The sequence below is a fragment of the Rhinolophus hipposideros genome, assembly GCF_964194185.1.
Source record: "Rhinolophus hipposideros genome assembly, chromosome: 18".
Lineage (NCBI taxonomy): Eukaryota > Metazoa > Chordata > Mammalia > Chiroptera > Rhinolophidae > Rhinolophus > Rhinolophus hipposideros.
In genome coordinates this window covers 15,674,239-15,692,143 of record NC_138064.1, presented here as the reverse complement: position 1 = coordinate 15,692,143, position 17,905 = coordinate 15,674,239, and the positions used below count along the sequence as shown (strand labels likewise).

The following is a 17,905-nucleotide window of genomic DNA, read 5'->3' as shown; positions in this document are numbered from 1 at the left end:
TCTGAAGGTTGCACTGAACGAATGCGTGTTAAAATGGAGCCCCTAAAAAGCCCAAGTCATAGGCAGACATTGGGGAATGATTGCTCCTTTGCCATATTACTGAATGGATGCAACGGGAGATCTGATGACACAGGTGAGTGTCCATTTTTGTTGGAAAATATGTGGCATGCTCTCCTGTTATAGCCGAGTCTTGTCGACATAAGGCAAAGGTTTCTCTCAGCAAGAGCTTTCCAATGTTTGCCTAAAAACAATGTCTTTGGGCTAACAAAAATGCGCTCCCATCACACCTCCCTTTCCCACCTTCTCAATATTTTGAGCACAGACCACCCTTTACCTTTGATCCTCTCTCTTCTGCAGAGTTGACAACATTCTCTTACATGCTGATTTGTATTGTTACTTATTGTTATTAACAACACCACTGGTAAGGATAATAACTTCCTTCCATGCACCAGGTATGTTGCATATACAATCACATTGAAACCCTGAGAGGTAGGGTAGATAGCATTGGTGGCATTTCCTGGATGCAGACACTCGCACAGATCTCTCTGTAGCTTTTATTGGTGCTGTGTTCGCTGCTTGAAACTTGCTGCATCTACATCCTGGGCCCAATTTTGGGTCTGAAATAGTGAGCAGGTACTCTTGGGGGTCAGGAGACCATTCTTCCTCAGAATCTTTTCTTATTTCTCAGCCTTTTCTAAGAAGATGCTATCACTCTATGAGCCAGAAAGCAAGTTTAATGTAAACATCTAAAGTACACTTTCCAGACTTATATTAGCTGCAAAGAACAAAACAGGCATATGCATCTGAAAAACACTTACTTATCAAGAACACATCCTCCACTCCATAAGAACTGGTCACACGTCACTTGATATTCCAAGCACACTTCACAAAGCTTTCCATTTTCTTCTCCCAAGTAGCCTAGCTTCACAATGGCAATAAATAACATTGCAAAGGAAATTCTATGTCAACTGGAGGGGTTAAAACGTATTTGAAAATAAAAGAACAACATGTTTAATTTATTAGGAATTAGCAACTACTTTCATCTGAAATCCGCTGGATGAAAATTAAGAACCAAAACATCCATCTGTTTTGTCTCTCTCTCACTTTTTTTCTCCTTTGGCAAGAGTAACGAGGAGGAGGGGCTTAGCATTATCAGAAAATAGAATATTTAATTTTTCCTGGAAGTTCAGGAAAGATATATAATGTTGTACAGTATGGACATGCAGCTGTTGGATTTTGATGACACATAACATTAACATACATAACATAGCAGGACTAAATCCACAATTTCAAGGGTGTTTTCTCTATACATGAACACAAATCCTATTATTAGAATCCTAATAATAGCTCCTAATATTAGGACCTCATGTTTATATTAAATGAGCTTCATAGTAAATGAGCTTGATTCAATAACTGTTTAAAAATTGATACTGAAAGAAATTGATTTGGGAGTCAAAGACCTCCATTCTCATAGTCTCTACTCTTCTCACTCAATGATCTTGGACAAGAAATCTAAATTTCCTTGGCCTCCCTTTTCTCACCTGTAAAGCACAGTGACCAAAAATACTAATACCTGCCCACCTCTAATTTCTGTAATGTTTACGTCTGCACATGAACTAAAATGATCGTATGGAAACAATTTCTAGGGACTCCAACTCTTTTAGTTTATTTGAGTGTTAGAAAGAGATGAAAACTAACTGCTGCACTTACTCAAAGTTTCTCTTAAAAGAACTTTTCTTTCAAAAAGAACTTACAGGGAAAAAATGAACCGCTTGATTGGAATCTTTTTGCTCAACTTTTGAATAATAGCAATAATTATAATACTGATTAGCATTTATAAAGTAGTTACCATTCAGCTGGTACTGTAAATGCTGATGCTTTACATACACTATTTCATTTATCTTTACAATATATGCATGAGGGGAACACCATTATCTCCCTTATTATATTATATATATATATATATATATATATATATATACACAAATATTATATATATATGTATAAATTTCCCTTATTAGATGTAGAAACTGAGGCTTAGAAAATTAAATGGCATTTGGCAGACCATAGAACAGTTTCAAATCTAAGTCCATCTGATGGTGGAACAGTTACTAACAATGATTATATCATAGGATGTAAAATGATGCATTACTCTTCAAAAAATGTAGAGAAATATTAAAACATGAACAGTAATCCAGCAAATGTAAGTAAAAAGTTAACTCTCAAGCTAACAATTCATTATGCATGTACTTTCATCAGTCATTCTTTTCCATTTAATGTTATAGTTATTTTTACAGTAATAGGAAAGGAAACTAAAGTGATATTTTGTGTGCTTCAAGTAGAAAACGGGGGGCAATGGTTGAATCCATTCGGATTCCATTCTACTGCAGCCAATCCTTTACAGAAATGAGGTCGTAATATAAACGAATGTACACTTGTACTAGACGGAAACATATATAGTCTTTAAAGTTATTCAATTTATATTGCTACTCAGTTGTTAAAGTGTTGGTGAATGTAGCATGTATATAAATATGACACCCGTGACAGCTATAAAGATAAACCTTTTATGTTGTAACTTCTCAATTTAAGCACACGAGACTAAATTTGGAAAATAAATCATGATAACGGGTAGCCACTACATTTATATGAAAATGAATAAATGTCTTATACTATCAGTTTATTAACCTATAATGAGTAGATACTTTATCATCACTTTGTAGATTTTTTTTTGAAATACCTTGGCACAGTTGTGTGATAGATAATGCAGATTTGTCTGGTTGCTAAGAAATTAATTTTATTACCTAAGAAATTGATTTTCTCAGCACTCGATAGTGGATTGGACTGAAAGAATGCGTGACCGACCCAACACATTAACCAGCTACATGACAAAACCAGTGGGAGTGTGTTCAGTAATATTCTTCCTTTATCTGGGGGAGATAAGAAGGAATGAAGATTATAGAAGGCAGGGAGAGGAATTAAAGGCAACAAGAGCCCTCGGGGCACAGGGGGAGGAGCAAGTTCCCAGGATTCTTCCTCATAACAGATATTACGGGAATGCTTCCGCTGGGGAGGGTGGAGGTGCCTCCAGCATCCCTTCCCCTCGTGTGGTGTGGGCAGCCATGCCTACAGTGTGATGTAAGGCTCAGCACACAGTCCTTTGGTCCTACAACTACCACCAGGACATACCTTGTTGCTTGATGGTCCCGTTATCTTGTGTTTGCTCAAAGATGAAGGCTTCAATTTCAGGAAGGTCTAGTGTGCAAATGCAGAGTTTTGGAAACAAGATTGTTCAAAGAATGACCCCAGGACAGTCTCTGGGTTGCATGGCAACACGCTGAGACAGTGAGACCCCTTTCCTGCAGCTGGAGAGGCTGCTCTTCAGCTTAACTTTCAAAGGACAAGAGGACCCAAGCGTTCCATGTGCAGGGCAGCTTGTACTGGCCAACACACCTCTAAAATCTAGTAGCTAAGTATGGCCGGCACCTGAGTCTAACATTTTCTGCGCAAGGACTGCCATATTCACTGTAGTAACAGGTAAAGTGACAGAGGAGGGGTCCCTCTCTTGGAGCACAGCTCTGTCATGCACCCAGCCCACCTCTCTGCAGGATGCTGGGGGAATAGAGGACCCCTGCATCTACTGCCTCTTGTGCCTACATATTCCAGCCAGATGTTCCTCTTTCCACTAGGAATCCAGGATGCTCAGAGCTGAATTTACGCTCCCCATACCGCCCCAAATCAAACAGGACGTTATGGCACATAATTTGTATGTGTCTTCCTACCTGTATTTCCCTTTATATCCTTTCCATTTTCATCATATGACCTGTGATGTTTATATTCATGTTGGAATGTGATGGGATAAAAATGAACAAAACATAAAAATGAACAAAATGAAAAAAATGAACAAAACAGGAAACTTTCATTTTCATAGATATATAAGAAGAATCTCCCATCACATTTCTGGGGGAGGAAAAAGCCCTCACCCCAACCCCCCAGGTACTGCCAGCTTCATCAGAGCCCAGTGGACACAGGGAGAGAGAGCTAATGTGCTTGGCACCAGGAGACTCAGAAGGGCAGGGCGTTCCAGAGAAGAGCCTGTGCGGCCCGAGCATCACACAACGAGGAATGCTGTGTTTGTCCTCGTGTTGCTATGCACAACAGTCCCTGACACATAGTAGGTGCCCAATAAAAGTTTGATGAATGACTTGAATGCCTTCCTTAGAAGTGCCTACTCTGTGAAATGTGAAGGAATGCAGTGTAGGAGAACACCGGGCTTCCCCTGAGTCCCTTCCTATCTGGAGTGTCCCCATGGAGAAGCAGCTGCCTAGTCACCTGCAAGCAGCAGCAGGCTTGGCCTTCCAGGGAATGACTTACTAAACGGGCCAGTTGTGAGAGCGCACACCATTAACCAAAAGGATGGTCCTTAACCCCTTCCATCATCCACAGATTCATAAAGGTGATTAATTGGACCAGGCTCCCACATCTGAATTGTTTCTCATGTCAAATTTAGAGGTAGCCTCCACCTCCTGCCGTTGAAAGCTAGAGCCAGGAGGCCTCTTTCAGAAGACATCCCGTCTGTGTTCCCCGAGATGCTGAAGGAAGGCTCAGAAAGAAGAGCTCTGACCCTTCACCAGCTGATTTCAAACACACTCAATCTCGGCTCACTGGGGTCGGCAGAATTCAGCTGCTGAAGAGCAGTCAGAGGTCACTGCAAATCAGCAATCTGCACCGAGACCTTCCAGGCCGGCTGCTCCTGGCGTCCATCCACATCCATCCAGACGGATCTGCAGAAAACATGAATGGCATCTCCCTCTCCCCTTCTCAGCATCCCCATCTTAAGCCACTAAGGTAGACAAGAGTCAGTCAGCAGTTCCAATTCGGAGATGAGAAAAGAAAGGGGTCAGGCTTCTCCCAGATGGCTCTGGCGTGAGACATGAATGGCGAGGACCTCACGGATGGATTTTCCCCCAGTCTCCGGAACAGGAGACAGACAAGCACAAAGTGCCCATGAAAGGGCCAGCTGGCCTCACAACTCCCTGCCGTCTCATCAGGACAGTTGGGCCACACATCAGTTCTGGAGCCGCTTTGGTTGCTGAGCTCTCAGCCTTTATTTTATCACCAGCAAACAAGGCCCATGCGAGCCAGTGAAATTATCTTCAGGCCACAATCAGAATTCTGCCGTTCCCTGTCCTGGGTCCTCCGCTTTGCAAGAATTTTCTGTGAGGCGATGCCCAGAGAAGATGTGAGCAGCCATGCCCATAAAGCACTGGCCTTCAGCCTCGGGACACAGAGGGGTCATGCTGCAGATAAAGGGAAAAATGGTTTCTCACAACGGGAAACATATCTCACAGCACAAACGGTGTCTCTCCTGGGCAGTTGGTACTCACATAAATAGCAACTTTACATCCTAGGATCAGAGTAGAGAGATGAGGCTCCCAATGGTGAGTCATGCCCTCTCCCTAATTTATTCACAAGATCCTGCCTCCTTAATCCTTTGTGGGAAAGCAGGTACAAAAAGGGGGAAAATATTAGTAAGTATATTAGCTGCTATTCTGAGTAACAAACCATCTGAAATGTTGCAGTTTAACCAACAACCATTAGTTATCTCTCCTGAGCCTAAGGCTGGTGGTCAAGTTTTGGTACATCTTAGCTGGGTTTGCTCATGCTTCTGCAGTCAACGGCCAGGCTGACTGCGAGGGGACAGGGGGTCACTCGTCTAGCATGGCCTCAGCAAGAATGATTCAACCATCTCCCTTTTGGTCTCTCATCTTGGAGCAGGCCAGCAGCCCAGATTTGTCACTGTGTCAGAGGCAGGGTTCCAGCAGGGAATGGAGCACTGGGCTTGGAACCAGCCCGCCAGCCCCTCCAATGCATTCTATTGGTCAAAGTGAGAATTGGCGCTGTCAGAGCAACTCATCTGCTATGATGGGAGACGGCAATGAAAGAAATAATTTGGGGAAAAGGAGGAACAGGTTCAGGGTGATTAAAAGAATGAGGTTGCTCCTAACTCCTGCTGCCCTTCTTTCTCTTCTTCTTATGCCCTCCCTTCAGCCTTCTCCTCAAGCATTGGAAGGTTTAATGCATATTTGCCTAGGGAACAACTGGCCAGATCTTATGACCTGGGTCGTCATCTCGCTTCTCTCTGAGGAGGGCTGTTGGCCTTCTTCAGACACAGGGCACACATCTCAGCAGGCAGCTCTGAGAACAGCAAGAGTCAGGAGGACTCCTGGAGCAGAGAGGGATCTCTGAGGTCCAGAGGACACTCAGGCCACTTTTAGGGAGCAGTGGGAGGCTGAGGAGGAGAGCCTTAGTGTCCCACTGTTAGGTCGGACCCTGACTACTTAGGTCAGGCCCTGTTCTGATCATCATTTACCATTTCCTGCCCTATGCACCCGTCGTCTGCAATGCTGTGCTACCTTAAGGTCCTGAAATGTGCTGTGAAAACAGCTTCGTGTCTGCACACACACTCCTTCCATCTAGACTGCCTCTCCCCACCTGGGTGACTCCTACCTCACCTTCCAGGTTTTAGTGAGAAGGTCACACCTGTAGGTGTCCCTCTTCTTTGCTTCCAAAACCTGCTTCAACTGGAGTGGGCATCACTTTGTAGTATTTGCTTACTTTTCTGTCTGTCTTGTGATTTTGTCAGTTCCTTTAGAGCTGCCAAACTAGTCTTTAAGTCTCTATATTCCCAGAGCCCCCCACACTCATGTGCTTAATAAAACACGCTTTACTTTCTCCTCAGGGAACGTTATAGCTCCTATTTATGGAGCAAATGCAGGTTTGTAAAATCCTTAGTTTATTCTCCTTACACCTCTGGAGCAGCGCAGGCTTGTCTCATTCCAGCTTTAGTTGACCTGGGTACATTTTCACCAGTTTGCCTAAAATCAACCGGTTCCTAAGTGGCAAAGCCAGAATTGAAATCTCATTTTTTTGTACTAATTGACATTGAAATCTCAAGTCTTAGCCCAGTGTTCTCTCTCTTTAACCTCACATTTAAAATGTATTTTTTTAACTTTTAGTGCTCTCACCTCATTCCAAAAGAGAATGTTTTTCAACAGATATTTAAGCGCCAGCCATATATCATGCCCTGTTCTTCAACCTAAGAATCTAGGGATGCGTAAGACAGATCAAGTGGGGGTTCAACAATGCACAGTGATTGGTTAATTTATTTATTTACAAATGTAATCATTAGCATTGTCTGTGTGCCATGCATGATTTTATATGTTTTTCATTTATAGGTGAAGAGATTGAAACACGGAGCGATGAAATAATTTGTCCAAAGTCACACAACTGGTAAGTGAGAAAGCTGGAATATGAATCCACTCTGGTTCCTGAGTCTGTGCTTATAACCAGTCCCCCAGGCTGCCTGATATAAAATGTTAGGTCTTGATAAAGGTTCTAAAACACATAAAGCGGAGTGGGGGACAAAAGGGATAGGAGGTGCTGCTTTAGGCATGGTGGGCAGGAAGAGCCTATCTAAAGAAGAGGCACTGGAGCAGAGGCCTAAGTGAAGGGAGGGAGAGCCTTGCCGGGGAAGAGCATGGCAGGAAGCGGGAACAGCAAGTACAGAGGCTCGGAGGTAGGAATGTGCTTGGTGAGTGTAAGGGACAGCAGGGAGGCCAGGATGAACAAGGGGAGGAGTGATGGAGATGCATTTAGAGAGGTGATCAGGGGCAAAATGAAAGACGGGTTTTTTTGTTGGTTTTGGTTTTTGGTGTTTATTTTTGTTGTTGGTGGTGGGTTTTTTTGGCTGTACTGAAGAGTTTGGATTTTATTTTACGATAGTTTGTGGTACCTTACATAATTATAAATGATACAGAGAGTAAAAACAAAATCAAATAAGCAATAAAATTGGGGAAAAGGTTAAAAAAAAAAAGTAACACCAAGGGTAAGGTTACATATAAAATGCAGACTTTACATTTTGCTAGGGCATGTAAGCCATACACTAGCATGTACTTTGCTATTAGTATCAGGCTATAGATTTGAACTTGAGCTTCCATGTGGCCATTGCAAAGAGGGAGATAATGGATATCATCATGCTTCATTGTATCAAAAGATGAAAAGAAACATGTTGTTTAGAAGCACACCTATTTCTAGCATACCCATTCCCCTAGATCTTGTGGAATTCTCCAGCTTACTGAGAACGTGGGTTAGAATCCTGAATTGATCAAAAGGAAAAACATGAGTAAGGCACTTTTAACTAAAGAGAGGTAATTTGAAACTAGACAGAGGTATTTTGTAACTGCACTGAGATGTGCAAGGTTTGAATGGTTTGTCCGTCGTGAAAACACTGAAACTGAATATTACAGCTTTCTGTGTTTCTTTATATGCAGAAGTTTCAGTCCACACAATGTGTTGTCCACCATTTTGAGGCTCAGATCGTGTCTATGACGATAAAATGTTGACCCAAGAAATGGTTGACCCAGTGGTGAAGTCCAATCCAAGGGTAGCGGTTGGTAAGCAGCATAGTCAGTCTTTTCATACTGTCCTTATAATGGTCAAGAAAAGAAATTGACCACACCATGGCGCATTGAGGCCAGGCCAGGACACGGAGTTTCTCATTTCTTGTGTATTAGAAGAGAGCGTAATCTGCTCTTTTATTATATTCTCTTGACAGTCATTACTGCAAACCATTTTCCCCTTGCTTACTAGAAAATGGAGAAAACAGGCAAATTGATGAATGAAGCCATGAGCGGAAAGCTTCTCCTCCCACCTGTGTGCTCATTAATACTCATAAGAGCTCCTGTGTTTTGAGCACTTACTCCACGCAGACAGGTTTGATTTCTTTCTATGTGTTCCTAAGGAAAGCTCTTTACCTTCTGGAGGTAGGCACTTGATATATCCAGTGGCGAGTGGTGGTAGGATTTAATGGCATGGGGAGCCTCACAAGCCTGGCTGGTGTGTTTTAATTAAGTCCCAAAGTTTTGATGACATAACAGAGAGAGCATTTGGAAGTCATGTAAGTTGTTCAGGCTATTCAGAAACTACTTTATAAATTTTAACCCTGGAGATCTAATGGTCCCTAGTGATTAAAGAAAGGCCAGGGTTGAAGATGGAGAGACCCTCTGTTCATGCGCAGAGGTAACTGATGATGAACACTCCAAGGAAGAGAGAAAGAGAAAGGCCCATGGGGCCGTGAACGAACCCACACTCCTCATCCAGTCCTCTTCAACTTTTTTCTGATCCTCTGCGTTGCTTGAGTCTTCAGTTCTTGCTTCACACAATTTTGCTCTTGTCACGAAGGAGGGGGACTGAGAAAACGCCGCTGGGTTTGTTGTGAAAGTCATGGAGCCTTTCCTGAGGGCAACTGCTGGAGCAGAAGAGGCAGGGGCCAGACTCAGAGGGAGCAGGTGGTGAGGGGGCGGGCAGTGTGGAGGACTCACAGAGAGTGGCAGACCCGGGAAGGAGAGGCAGTGCATGGTGGCTTGAAGATACAGTGAGGTCAAGAGCTATTCTTTCACCAAGTAGAAGAGACCTGCGTTGCGTAGAAAAAAGGAAGAGTTTGACAGGATAAACGAAGGACAAAAGCTGGAGTCAAGAAGGAATGAGCAGGATTTAGTCTCAGAAAGGAAATAAGACTCTTCTGAGACAGGCTTGATAGACAAAGACACGGGATTTATTTTGAGGAGGAAGGAATTCCTGCAGTCCATGCAGCTTTGTTCTTCTCAGGAAAAATAGGAATGAGTGTGTTGGGGGTGAGGGGTGGGAGGAGAGGTTGGTTGCCTGCCAAGAAGGAGGGAGGAGGAGTAAGACCAGGGCTGGAGGAAATGGGAAAACGCTGAGGTGGCTTCTGTCACATGGCACAGAGCTCTTGGGAAAGCGCTGAAGAAGGGGTAGGTTCTCAATACCAGTGTCCGGAGATAACTTGGGTCATGTTGAAAAGCTAAGAATAAAACTCAACCCTGGCTGGGTTTAGAAGCAAGCAGGTTTTCTCTGCTAAGGACTCAGGTGTGAGGGGAGTGAGGGGGAAGAAACGTTCTTAGCAGATTTGGGAACACTCTCAACAAACGTTAGATGCAGTCAAAAGCCAAAACAGGGAAAGTGAATTTCCAACCCTAGCTTTTAAAGTATATAGTGCATTTTCCTCCAAATAATTGACTTAATCTCCCATAAATAGATTTTTTTTCTCAATCTATCCCTTCTTTCCATTCTTTTACATGTATTAAGTACTGCTGGGCCGTGGAATATGCGAGAGGCAATTTCTAATAATGTTCCTACATGTATAGGGCACTTTCGTATTCAATTTCTTGATCCTCGTGAAACCTCTGAAGGGATGATAGGAAGGGCAGTTCTGTCCATCTCCATTTTCTGAATGAAGAAAGAGACTTAAAGGCAGTCTCAGGCAGGTGACTTTCCTCCCGTTTCCTACGTGTTCCCCTAGCCCTGACCGTCCCCTTCATAGCTCTATGACAGTCATGATTGTTTACTTGTGCAATTATTTCCTCGAAGTCTATCTTTCCTGCGGGGCTGTAGCTTCATGAGGGCGGACTGGGAGTCTTGTGCTCAATCATCCACTACGTGGGACCCGTTTATCACTGACTCGTCGATGTCTAGACGTGTCGTAGACAATCGGTAGATTTGCTGATGGGGGCTCCCCATGGTCTTTCTTGAACAAATCCATTTTTTAAAAGACATTTTTATAACTTAAAGACTCTTGTAAAACTGTGAATTGAGAGTCGTTGAGTTTTTAACACTTCTTCTCAATATGTTACAGTGATGTCATTCAAACTTCATCTAACAGCCTACGTGACAGGTTGTAGATGATCCATAATTTCTGTTGTGCTTGAAGAGTGGTTGCATATGTGAAAGAGCCAGGATCTGAGCCTTGGCGTTCTGAATCCGAGTTCACATTTGTTCTGCCTTTCCCTGCTTCTCGGTATAAACTAGTGCAGTGCCTGGAACATTCTAGACAACAGAGTAGCTACTCAATGAATCAACGAACTAGTATCACTTGATACAGGATTAATGTCTGTGCAATTAATTGTTTTTGGTTTGTTGTGTTTAAATATCTATCATACCGGTTCATTGTGTTTGAATATATACCAGTGGCACCTGTGATAGTAAACTCCTTTGTTACATAGCCAAGAATGATTTGGTTTTTGGTTTGCAGTAGAGAAACAGGAAACGGACATAGGCAGTAATTAAATGGAACCAGAGAGCTGATAAGGGCTCCTCTCACCAGGGCCATCATTAACTGAAGGAGAGGATTTTAGCTATTTTTGCTTACCATTTTAATATTAGGGAAATAAGAAAATGCTTGTCTTTTAAAAAGTTATATAGCATACAATGGAGTATTGTACTGCTGAATAAAAATCACTAGACTAAACTTCCTGGCCTGCCACACTTTCCTAACTCTGCCCCTACTCCTTGGCCTCAGTTTCCTCATCTGCAGAATGGGGATCCTAGCATCTGCATTACCTGCCTCTCTGGGTCAAATGAGATGAATGTTTAAGAGAAGTCATGTTTCATCTAGCTTGGTTGCAACCCAACGAATGATGTGTTAACTGAAAAATTTCATTATAGCCGTAAGAAAAGGCTATAACCGTAGAAACCGTAGAACCATAGAAAAGGGTAAACATATACCGCAGACATTTTTAGATATTTTTCTTCTACGCACATTTTGCTACTTATTTGCTATTTATTTATTTAATGAAAAATTCTGGGTGCAACCTTTGAAATTATTTTCATGGTGCACTCATGGATCTCAACCTGGAGTTTGCAAAGACCCTGTACTAGAGAGTTGGTTTTTAGTTGAGTTTGATGTGGGTCTTCAGCTAGCATGTTTTATGGAGGGGATGGAAAGGGTCAGTTGGCCTGACAAGCAGAGTTGAGTGGAGGTTGGTTTAGAGAGTTTCTAGTGTATATGGAAATGCTTTGTAAACATGTAAGGAGCTCTGCAAGTGTGAGGGCTGAAGGCAGGCTTGGGTTTCCTCTTGAACAAGGCTTCCTGATAATTGTTCTGAATTCCCGTTCCAGACCCCCAGTGGTGCCAGATAAGCGGGTATGAGATGGATTTCCTATGCCCCCTCAGGGTAGTGGAAGCCAATCCAAATAGAAGTGGTGTGCTCTGGGCCAGTCCATGGAGAAATGAGGACAGCCCTCGAGAGAGCACTGCTGCCAGTTTTTGATCTCCAGTGACACATTGTGCTCAACCCAGACAGTTGTATGTCACATGCTGAGAGAACTGGCAGAGCAGCCAAGATGACTCACGGGCCATTCACCTTTAAACCTGAGAACTCGTCAACCCTGGTGGAAATGATCATTCAGCTGTTTGTATAGAAAAACATGAAAGGCTCCTCTGGGGTCTGAGATGAAACCTAAAGACAAATGGAAATATTAGAAAGGAGAAAAGACAAGGAAATGATCCCAGGCTGCAATTGCCCGCCCCTTACTCCTTCCCCCGACCCTCTCCCTCACCCCTCACCCCATCAGACGTGAGTCATCCAACATCCAAGGAGTCAGAAAATCTCTGAAAGAGCTTTACCAGCTTTGGGCCATACAAACATGAGGCCTTTCCATTCCTGACCTCCTTCTCGGACGCTTTGAAAAAGTCTGTCCTGGAAATTTATTCCCATCTCTACAAGGATTTCGACACCTGATGAAACATGAATCCCATGTTTCATCTGAATCCCATCCTCATCTGAGGCCTCCATGTATGTCCCTTAATATCCAGATAAGATGGGCTGGAAACTCTATTCCACACTCTGTGGCCAGCCCAGGACTTCCTTTTGCATTTCTATGAATTCTTAAGAGCTGGGGGATAATTATTTTGGATTTGAGGGCTTCTCCCCCTAATTGTTCAGTTATGTGTATCCATATGTGTGACCGTGTTGACCCAGATGTAGAACTGAGCTCATCCTTAATCTCCGCAAAAATCTGCTCGCAAAGGCATCCGTGTGCAGCAGACACATTGAATATTTGTCTCGAGGAGGCAAAAGTGGGGTTTCATCGCAGCAGGTGAACCATTTCCAGCTAATTATTTAGCAACCTTATTCATAGCATTTGTTTCCCTTTTTCCCCTGATCCTTGCCTTCCAGGCATTTTTTTGGGGGTGGGAGGTGGAATATTGGGGAGCAGTGTCTTTTTCTAGGACCCATCATCTCCATGTCAAGTCGTGTTTTTAGTCTGGTTGTGGAGGGCGCAGTTCAGCGGCCTATGTGGGAATCAAACCTGAGACCTTGGTGTTAGGAGCACGGTGCTCTAACCAACTGAGCTAACTGGCCACGTCCCAGGCATTTTTTTAAGGATTTATTTATTCCATAGACTGCCCATAGCCTCACATTGTCTCACAAGCCTCTCAGTGCCTTTCCACACCCAGGAAACCTACATCTTTTTCTCTCCTTCTGTTAATCACAGCAGTTGCATTCTCTCTGACCCTTATCGCCAAACTCAGCTCTGGTTCCCACCTTGGCAAATCCAAATCACACCCAGCCATGAATGGTGGAAGAAAAACAGGGTAATTGCAATAAAAAATACTTCATTTAGGACGGGAAAACAACAATAACCTACAGTGGCCACTGGTGATAATCTCAGGCTGGATGAGGGCTGACCTCTCCTGGCTGTCCTGACAGTGGAGTGAGCTATGTAATCAGTCAGCCTGGCTGCTCCACTTCTTCTCTCTGGAAGGTTCTCTATTGTGTACTGTCTACCCTGATCCTAAGTGAGAGGATCTTAGGGAAGAAGTTCCCTTCCAGAGGCTGCATTCATCGCTGTAACAGCTCACTTCCTGTTAGTGTGGATTGGGGCCTGTTCATCTCAGGGGTTGAGCATTTACAGGTATTTGAATGCTAAACAGAGGTTTCTCTGGCAATTCAATTCACTTCAAACTATCTGTCCATTATCTGGAGTAATACTAATTATAGTAGTCTCTAAGACATTTATTGAGTGGTTTTTATGTTCGGGCACTTTTCTAAGCTCTTTACATTCTAAGCTCTTCTAAGCTCTTTATATTATCTGAACTAAATCTTCGAAAGAACCACATGAAGTGGATACTATTATTATCCCTTTTTTGTAGGGCAACAGATGGAGGCAGAGGGAAGTTAAATAACTTGCCTAAAGTCACAGGGCTACTTAAGTTGAGATTGAATGCAGCCAAACTGACTTCAGAACCCAAACTTTTTAACACCTGTGTCACGGTTGCTTAAGCAAAGTTCAGTTGAGTCGTGGTCTCTTGAATACAGACCCAAACCTCAAAGCTTCTGCCCTTAGCAACATTTTTTTGTGTTCTATTTTGGCCTCTGCCCCCCAGCGATGCTAAATAAAAGCCTAAATTGGGAGGTTCAGCTAGTGTCTCCCTTGTTCCCAGAAGGTGGTCCAGTGGAAGACTCAGCACAGTGACATTTGACTGGCACACCCTTGTCAGCTGGGAGCCCTCAACCAACCAGAAATCAAGGTTTTCCCAGACCCCAATCTTAGCTCCCTGAGTTTCCAGCCTTTTTTCCTACCTTGGCTTGTATTAAGTAAGACTTGGGGAAGAGAATGTGGTAGCTGACTTGCAGCCATCTGGCAATGCTGACCACAGGCTAATGCACCTCTCCCAAGAAAGTAGTGTTACCACCACCACCACCACCACCACCACCACCACCATCGCCACCATCCCCACCACTCTGCCCTGCCCCATCATGCTTTCAGATGCACCAGCCTGTAGCTTTTTATTTCTTACAAGACCATCCTGAAGCCTGCAAGATATAGTCCTGACATTTCCTACCAAGTCTGTTAAGGTTTGAGCTTTGATAGAAATATGGTTTAAATCCCAAGATACAGTAGTAGGCACATCGGGCATGAAACACTAAATTATACTGCATTAACCAACGTCCAAAAATCTCAGTGACTGACAACTACTAAGGTTTATTCTTCCTCAAGCTCCATGCCCCCTTGCTGATCAGCAGGGGTGGGGTTCCACTTATCCACTCTCAAGAATCCAGGCTGACAGGGCAGCCAGCATCTTGAATATTGTTGGTCACCATGATGAATAAGGGCAAGGAGTGCTCTGGAAAATTTTGTACCAGCACCCAAATGCTCAATTTTGCTCAAAATTTATTGGCCAGAATAGGTAGGTCACATGACCTCACCCAATCACAGAGGTAATAAAATTCAATTCTAACATAGATCCGGAAAGCAAAGAGCTAACGCGCCCAACCACATTTCAGTGGTAACCAACCTTCCAACCAGGAGAATGGGAAGCCACAGAACTCCATCCCCCATCCTGACTTAACCTATTCCATGTTTTAGGTTCATCCTTTGCAACTCGCCACCTCTAAGTGTCAATATCTGCAGTTTTCCGGATTGTTTTGGTTGCAAGTGACAGAAAACCACTCCAAATGGCCTGTTGGAAACAATGTTTATTTTTCTTTTGTTAGCACTATTAAGAAACCCAGAGCCATGTTTGGGCATAACCAAAGCCAGCAGCTCAAATGATATCTCCAGGACACTGTCTGTCTCCTGTTTTTTGGGGTTTTTTTCTTTTTCTTTTTTTTCTTTCTTTCTTTTTTTTTTTTTTTTTGCTTTGCTTTTGTCTCTCTTGGTTTTATTTTCAAGAAGGATTCCTTATAAAATGGCAAAAACAGACATCCACAGCCCCAGGCTTACATTTAATCAGTTTAGCAACCCTCATGGACAGCATGCACTGATTCTCCAGTAAGATTAGCCAGAGTCACTGGTCTAGCTTAGGACACACACACACACACACACACACACACACACACACACACATCATTTGTCATGTGGCCAAGGAAAGGTGGTGCCCTGATTGGAGTTCGGAGTCACATGTCCAGCCTCAAGCCTACAGGAAGGTGAGATCCACCAGAAGTCTATAGTCCAAGAACAGGGGAGGGACAGTTCCTGAGAAAAAAGGAAACGTCGTGGTCTAGATGAAGAGGAAATGCATGATAGACAAGCAAAAACAATAGCTGTTTACTGCAATTATATGCCATTTGTATCCCCATTTTCTTGTTGAGGAAACTGAAACTTTGCAAGAGTAAGTAGCAAGCTCCAGATCATGAAGTGGTAGGTCTGCAATTCGAACTCAAGTCTAATTGCAAATGACATTTGATGATTTGCTGCACTCAGTTGCCTGCTATCCATTCCTATTACTGATCTAATAATGTGGAATGTGTGACCAAAAAAAAAAGTAACATGGACTTTTGAATGTTTAAAGAAAAAAATGAGATCTACAGCATTTGTTAATATTATTTAGAAAATGTTGATGAAAAAGATGACTATAATATAATATAAGCCCCTAAGCTATCTAAATCTTTCTACAAATAGAAGAAAAAAAAAGCAATAATTTTTTTTTAAGTTCATGATCTCCTTTAGAAAAATTAAATGGTGAAAATGAGTTAATTGATAAATACAAATTCCTTTTTAGAAAGGACACAGATTTAATATAAAATAATTGCCTCTTTATGACTGATTTATCTTAAGCCTGACTGCATTTAAATTATATCTTGCCCTTATTCAGACCTTATCTAGGGAAATAAATGAACCTTTCACTCTGGAAGGAGATAGAATGGAGAATGCCCCATGAGGAGACAAAGAAGAAATAGTCCGAGTTCTTAAAAGATGGATTGAGATCCTTTTCTCTCCTCCTGGTTGGTGAGGAAGACATACATGTCCCGTTGCAATAAATCGTGAGTCACTTATAAAGCAGTCCCTGCTAATGTAGATCTATTAGGAATGCCTTCCTCCACCCCCAGAGCCCACCAGCGCTGTCTTGTCCATTCTGAGCTTCCTCTGGGAGTCTGATGTGCAGTCATCTCCCCCAGGGCCCATGGAGAGACCATTTTGATTGCTGTCTGTTAAGACACGGTGCAGCTTGCTCTGCTCCGAAGACTCCATTCTCATGCTGTGCATTTTCCTTTGAAGTGAAATATGTGACATTTTAGACCTTGGGCTCTTCTCCCCAGGAAAAGGGAAAGCAAACACTGAGACAATTGCTCACATCCTTCAAGGCCAAGTAGTTCCAACTGAGGCCAAAAGTGTAGGGAGACATTGGAGGAAGAAGCAGAGCTTCTCAGTCATGCCGTCTCTGCCTACAGCAGTCCAGATTTCCTGGATAATTGCTGATGCACCACTTTGTAAATGTAGATCTAGAAAAGTTTATCTTTTCAATTGTATGGGCTCAATTGTCTCATAAAATTGTGTTGTACAAAATAAGGGCGCCATTATCCAGTGTGGGGAGACTTGGGTAAAACCTCTTTCTTTCCCTTTGTGACAGGCTGAGTGTTTTACAAATATGCAGTTCAGGAACAGGTCTCAGGGGAGCAATAGATAGTACAACTGAGGCTGTGCTAATAGTTGTACTCAACATGGAGTTTGCTGGTAAGCTTTACCAGAGCTGTTTCCACACAGGGGGTTGGGGGTGACATCCTGGTTGGAGAGGCTTCAGAGGAGAGTGGAAGGAACTGGAATGGACGCTGGGAGTAGAGACATCTCTTTCCAGGAGTTTTGCTGTAACCAAGAGCAGAGAAATCTGACCATAGCTAGAGGTGATGTGTGATCTAGAGAGTGTGCCTTGCTTTGTTTTACAATGGGAGAGATTACAGTACAGTTGTATATTGATGGGAACAATTCTGTATAGAGAGAAAATCTGATGCTTGAGTAGAAAGAGGAGATTTCCGGAGCTGCACACTTGAGTAGAAGAAAAGAAATAAGAACTGATGTACTAGTGGAGGGATTGACCTTGGACAGTTCACTCATCCTAATCAGAGGGCACATGGTATCCACAATACAGGTACAGGTACAGGGAAGTGGGAGGATTTGGTGGTAGCAGCCTGTGGAGGTTCTCTTCAGATTGCTTCCATTTATTAATGAAATAGAAAATGAGGTATGCAGCTAAGATAAGGATGGGGGAAGGGGCACTGAAATTTGAGAAGGGAGGAGAAGATATGAAATAGGCATCTAGCAGAAT

At 43.1% G+C, this 17,905-nt stretch overlaps 1 protein-coding gene across 12 annotated transcripts in view; it reads left to right on the top strand.

Moving 5' to 3' along the window:
- LOC308510606 (uncharacterized protein) overlaps window positions 1–17,905 on the top strand; it is a 456,681-nt gene that overhangs the window by 287,596 nt on the left and 151,180 nt on the right. For all 12 annotated transcript variants that reach the window (XR_013995380.1, XM_081080187.1, XM_081080183.1 and 9 more), the window contains one exon: window positions 7,236–7,290. Coding sequence is in view for 11 of the 12 variants with exons in the window: in XM_081080187.1 (XP_080936313.1) it covers window positions 7,236–7,290 (55 nt within the window). In the remaining variant the exon portion in view is untranslated. The remainder of the gene's footprint in view (window positions 1–7,235; window positions 7,291–17,905) is intronic.